This window comes from Gossypium raimondii, chromosome 11, assembly GCF_025698545.1.
Source record: "Gossypium raimondii isolate GPD5lz chromosome 11, ASM2569854v1, whole genome shotgun sequence".
Taxonomy (NCBI): domain Eukaryota; kingdom Viridiplantae; phylum Streptophyta; class Magnoliopsida; order Malvales; family Malvaceae; genus Gossypium; species Gossypium raimondii.
Genome location: NC_068575.1, coordinates 18,042,646 through 18,048,799, shown reverse-complemented (window position 1 = coordinate 18,048,799; position 6,154 = coordinate 18,042,646). Strand labels below are relative to the sequence as shown.

General features: G+C 33.1%; 1 protein-coding gene across 1 annotated transcript; it reads left to right on the top strand.

The window, feature by feature from the left end:
- The first annotated feature begins 2,180 nt into the window (after positions 1–2,180).
- On the top strand, positions 2,181–4,174 carry LOC105804393 (protein PNS1). The gene is made up of 3 exons (XM_012636998.2): positions 2,181–2,427; positions 2,560–3,705; positions 3,779–4,174. The coding sequence occupies exons 1-3, from the start codon at positions 2,359–2,361 to the stop codon at positions 3,911–3,913; spliced, it is 1,350 nt and encodes a 449-aa protein (XP_012492452.1). The 5' UTR covers positions 2,181–2,358; the 3' UTR covers positions 3,914–4,174.
- The last annotated feature ends 1,980 nt before the right edge of the window (positions 4,175–6,154 follow it).

Sequence of the window (6,154 nt, the reverse complement as noted above, 5' to 3'; positions counted from 1 at the left end):
GTGGATTTGGGCTCCCTAAAATTAATTTGTAACTAATTTGTTGTCAACCTATTCTATAGACACACTACTCTGTTGTTGATCTCAAATTAGTAACAAGCTCAAGGGTTTTCACATCATCTCAAGACAAAGGAAATACCTTAGCTGACGTGCCATTACAGATGATGCACATTTGATGTGAGTGTTTTGCTCGTGGCCAAACTTAGATTGACACCATTTCAAAGATACATTAGTTAATAGGTAGGTCTAAGACTCTGGGGGTTCTATTACCGAAATTCTAATTATGACCATAATCTATTAGTGATATATGTGACATATGTAAACACGTATGAAACTATATGATTAAATGATAGAAATGGATAATGTATTTAATTAAATGATTTATGAATTGAATAGTGAATTGCATGAATTAAGTAAGATAATGTTATTAGATGGTACGAGTAACTTATTAATTTATTTTAGTTTAAATTATTTAATTATGTTTAAATAAATGAATGGTAAGATACTAAAATTCAATTAGGTACTTACTAAGCTTTTTACGTAGTTTAACGCATTTGTTTCTAAATGTGTAGGTGAAAGATAAGTTTTAAGAAGAATCATGAAAGCAAAAATATGTTTAAGTGGTGAGTTTAGTTTTTAAATGTAGCATCTCTTACTCGGATTAGGTGAGGGGTGCTACAGATAATCTAAATGAGTATCATATATGACTAGTTGTCCTCTTAACGGAAATCTTTTAATGAAATCCACATGATAATACTTACCGTGGGGTGCGACCAAAATAAAACCAGCTTGAAGTATTATCATGCCATCATATAAAGATCATTGATGGAGGCTGTAAGTCTTGTTTTGGGACCTTATCCCACTCAATACTGAAAAAAAAGTATGCAATGTTTTTATTTCAATTTCAACCATGAATGATTAAATATGTAATGATAAGTACAAGTGACATTCTTTTCCTAAACTACATGACATGCTTATTTTATATGCATGAACATCATGTTTCAATTTCAATTTCATATCATCTCATAAAGCATGGTATAAAATTGAAAAAAATTAAAATCACTCTAACCAGCCAAAGATTTTCATGGTTCCATCCTAAACATTCTTTAGGTCTTCTTGGTAAAAGTCAAATATCCTATGGGTTCTGCCAAGAAGATCGCAAAATATGAAATTAATCTGTTAGCCAAAATTTAATCCCATAACTCGAAAATTTGAACAATTAATCGAAAATGGGTTCCACCATTCGGCCACCATCATAGGCCACCTCTACCATCGCTGACCGACCACTGTTCGCCTTCGTTGTCGGTTCCTCTAGAGTTCACGCCTCCTCAGTGATTGGCATGCTAATAGTAAAGTGACATCTTCAAGCATGATGCTAACTTCCTTGCATGGGAAATGGAATGTAAACGTTTCTGGCCTCTATGTTTTCACCATAACAACAACCAAATCCGAAATGATTTCAGCTTTGCCATTGTAGATGCCATATATAAATTGGCATAGTATATGCCATATAGTATTAAAATTTAAAAATCATAATATGTTTTGCAAAATTAAAATAATTAAAATGAATTGAGTTGGAGATTTCACCATATTGACGACGTAATTGGCAAATTCTGCCATCTCCCAAAGGATAAGTAAAAAAAAAAGTTTTTTTTTGGAAAGTTGGAGAGGTTTGGAAGATTTTTGGTGGGAAGAGATATGAATGGATGATTTTTTATAAGGCAGAAGTCGACAACCATGAGAGTAACTTCTATTGTATTAAATTCAATTGGTTGGGCTAATTACTAGATAACCTCTTGACCCTGAACTTGATATCCACATGTGTCGAATTTCTTGGCATGTGCTTTTCACAATATTGCTTCCTAACATGCATAGCATGGATTAAAGTAACTTGACACCTATAGTATTGGGGTACTCTTAAAAATATTTCGTATTCTAAAAAATAATTTTCTCATAAACATATAATAAATGATATTAAAATTTAATATAAATGTAAAAGAAAGGGAAAAAATATTTTACTATTTACAATAATATTAAAATATTATTTTTTTAATATTTATATTTAAATAAAATTATTTATAAATTATAAAAAAGTACTGGTAGGATGGATGGATAAGTTGATAACCTGACTTACAGGTTAGTCCAAATCTTTAAATAGAAAAAGAAAAAAGGAAGGAAAAGGGGTTGGTCAACTCATGAAAATGCGTGAACCATGATTAGTATTAAAAGACTTCAACAAGTAATTGAGTCTTGGTTTCAACAATAACAAATAAAAATGTTCTTGAAATCTGGGAAGAGTAGTTTAAGTTTAATCAACTCTTGCTTATAATCGTGGCTGCTAAGGAAGACGAAGGCCAACAAATGGAAAGATCTACGGGCTCTAATATGCAGATTCAAGGACAAAGAACTCAATCCACAGCCATTGTTAAGGTCTCTTTCAACCCCATTTCTTGTTTCTTCTTAGAAAATCTTCCCCACGCTTATCTTTTCATTTCATTTAATCAATTCTTGCATCTTGACCTTCCATCTTTAATTTTTGGTTTTAACTGGTTTGACTAACAGGTACAACAAGAACCAAGCATCAAGATAGAACCAACTGTGGGGGGGCAGCTCCTCAGGAAGCTCTTTCAAATCATTTTCTTCGTTCAATTGTTCCTCGTCTCCATCTTAGTTATCGTCTTAACTATCCGTGGCCTGATCTACGCCGGCAGTACCGATCGTTTCCACCCCAAGAAATGGTACCCTCCACTTCTTGTTTCAACGGCTTCTGCTGGCATCGTTTCTTTTATATGGCAATCCATCACTTTCCACTGTCCATCAAAGGCCATCAAAACTGTCTTCTGGTTTACGCCCCTGCTAACATGTGCTGTCGGTGTGCTCCATATACTGATTGGATCTCCTCTAAGTTTGGCAGCAGGTACAATTGCAATCCTTTCAGGCGTCATCCAATCCCTCTATGCCTGTTGGGTGAATTCCAGATTTGACTATGCATCCAAGATCCTCACAGTTTCCACATCTGCTCCACCTTATAACACCACTACATTTGTCATTGTTTCCATCATAACCTGTTTAGTCTACTCCTCTTTCTCGGTGACCGGAATCGGAGGAGCAACCGCCACCGGAACCAGCTTAGACATCGCGTTCATCGTAGTCATCCTGCTTTCCTTCTTATGGAGTATGCAAGTGATCAAGAACATGCTGTATGTCACAATCTCACGAATCAGATACATGAATTTTGCTTGCGGAGTCGATATCAACACTCGGGCGACTTTCCATGACACGGTCAAGCATTTTGTAGGAAGTGTATGCATAGGTTCAGCCATTGTTCCGGTTATCGGAACAATTCGCGGTTCAGCCCGTGCCATAAACTTGGTTGCAGGGGACAACGACGAGTTTTTGTTCTCATGTGCTGACTGTTACTCAGGGTTTGCCTCAACGCTGATCACATATGGGAATCGTTGGGGATTTGTTCATGTAGGTGTTTATAACAAAGGCTTCATACAGGCATCGGCTGATACATGGGAAATGTTCAAAAGGGTAGAACTGATATCATTGATCGATTCCGACCTAACCGGGGTGTTCTGTTTTCTCTCCGGGGTTGCGGTGGGTTCAATATGCGGCATCGTGGGAGGAACATGGGAGCTCATAATCCACAAGGGCTATGCCACTGAAGTGTCCATCTATGCTTTCTTGATCGGCTATTTCATGGTAAAAAAAGACTATAACCTTTGAATGATTTGATAGCAATGAAAACTTATAAAATCGTAATGATTTTTGGCAGTGTCGGATAGCATTGGCCTGGCAACAAGCGAGTGTTTCAGCATACTATGTTTCTTATGCGGAGAACCCTCAAAGCCTTCGGTTTGATGCAACAATCCCAGTTCGCATTGAACAGCTTCATAGGTTTCAAGTTTAACCGTGACTGACTAAAAGATACATAACATCATTCGTATGTAAAATGTTACCAATTTTGGGGAGCCTGTATAGTTTAGTTGCACTTCTTCTCTGTAAATTCCATACATTACTGTTTCGGGCTTTAAAAAAGATGAGGTAAATATCAAGTGGAATATGTTCTCATTAGAGACCCAAAAGAAAGCAGATTGTTCTGCCAAGTTTGCAGCATATCATTTTCACTGTAATAAAAGTATATGCCTAATAAAGTTAGTTTCCATTGCTACCTTGTTGACTCATTTCTTTCTTTTCTATGGAAAAGAGCTCAGGATGAGGGGTAGGTTATTGATGTTGAGATTCCATCTCCAAATCTATTGAATGTTATCTGTTAATAGTTGCTATGGCAGGGGTACTATACTACTATTAGAAAAATCCAATAGTGCCATGGCAGGCAACTACAATTCTAACACTACACCACTGGTTCTACATATTTTATTCCATGCAAATCACAACTCAACTCCAATTACTTCAACATCGTCTGATTAAATACACAAAATATCATTTATGACAGGTTAAAAAATGTTATAATTCTCTCTGTCGAAACCACCTTTTGAATTTAGAAAACGGGGATCGACTTTGAAAATGAAAATGGGAGTCGTCACTGATCTTTTATTGAGGTGCGATCGGATCACCTTGAAAATAATTTTAGGTCTGCGAATTTTGAGAAAACAGGTTCGGGAGTCAATTACGCACGAGGAAGGGTTAGAACCCTCGTGACGCCCAAAATTGGTACCAAATTGATTGTTTAATGTCTTAAAGTGGAAATTTTGAAAAGATTTTAAAAATACAATCCTTTTAAATGAAAATTTGAATGAAACGAATCGGAGGATGAAACTCATTTATTTCAAGGAAATAGATTGTCACACTCAGTAAGTTAGAGTGTAACATTTTAAATCCGCGAAATTAAGTTTATCTCTTGACTTTTAAAACCTATACATTTTGAGAAGGATATCCGATTATTTGGGTAAAACGGCAAATTAGAACCCAATAAGTTAGGGTTTAATTTCCTGAAATTCCTAAACACCGAACATGGCCTTTATTTAAAATCTTTAATTCGGGGTAGCAAAACTATCGGATCCAGTGAGTTAGGGTCCAACGTTTGAAATCCCGAGGGACTTTATTTGATATTCATATGATTTTATTTAAAAGATACCAGGCCATCCAAATTGAACGAGGAAAATTGAAGCCCAGTAAGTTAGGGCACTATTTTCTCGAGAATCATTGAATGCCGGATATTTTGGGAATTTAAAACTATTTCGGTATTTTGATAAATGCGATCTTTTAAGCGATGTAACATGATTGAATGTTTTCGTATAACATAAAGGATGATTCGTATATAACATACACTAGTGGATAACAAATAATCAATATATAAGTACAAACAAGCATAGTATGAGTAATCTCAATTACGCCAATATCAACACCAACATTCAAAATACATATTATATAAAGGATAAATCAAAATACATTAAATAATATATATATTAATTTAAAATAAGTAATATGTAGGAGTGAAAACTTCATTTAAGTAATAATATATACTAATATGCAAAAAGTGAAATACACTAAATATATGTGGATATTTAAAATAAGTAAAGCATCTATATGTATCAATAGGTATATAAAAATATAAAGTTTAAAATTAAATAATATATACATTACGTACGTACATATATGTATAATAAAACTAGTTTAAAGATAATAGTAAAAATAATGAAGTAATGTATACATAAATAGGAATATAATCCAATATAATGATGATTACAATAGTAAATAGTATAGGTTAATTTTAAAATAAGTAATATGTAAAATAACTTTAAATAAAATAATATATAAATAACTTAAAATAATTAGCCTTATAAGTTAGGTTAAGATAATAAATAAAAGGTTTAATATAATCTAGAAAAGAGAAAATTGGAATTAAAATAATTTGAAAATAAACAAAATTTTAAAATAACATATATAAAGTGATGTATATATATAAACACATATTATATATAAAAGTTTAAAATGGATAAATAATAGCAAATAAAACAGAATCATGAAATAATTTAAAGCATGCCATATAAAATATAAATTACACACAACAGATATATTTAAAATTAGGGCTATTTACAAAGAAAAATAAATGAATAAATAAATGAGGTGACACGAAATAAAAATAAAAAATAAAAAAATAAAACGAAGTATATATAAAATAAGTAAA

Excerpts from the sequence above, each read along its gene's own strand:
- LOC105804393 (XM_012636998.2), top strand. The coding sequence starts at position 2,359 with ATGGAAAGATCTACGGGCTCTAATATGCAGATTCAAGGACAAAGAACT. Across the intron at positions 2,428-2,559 it reads AATCCACAGCCATTGTTAAG|GTACAACAAGAACCAAGCAT; the intron begins GTCTCTTTCAAC and ends TTTGACTAACAG. Across the intron at positions 3,706-3,778 it reads TCTTGATCGGCTATTTCATG|TGTCGGATAGCATTGGCCTG; the intron begins GTAAAAAAAGAC and ends GATTTTTGGCAG.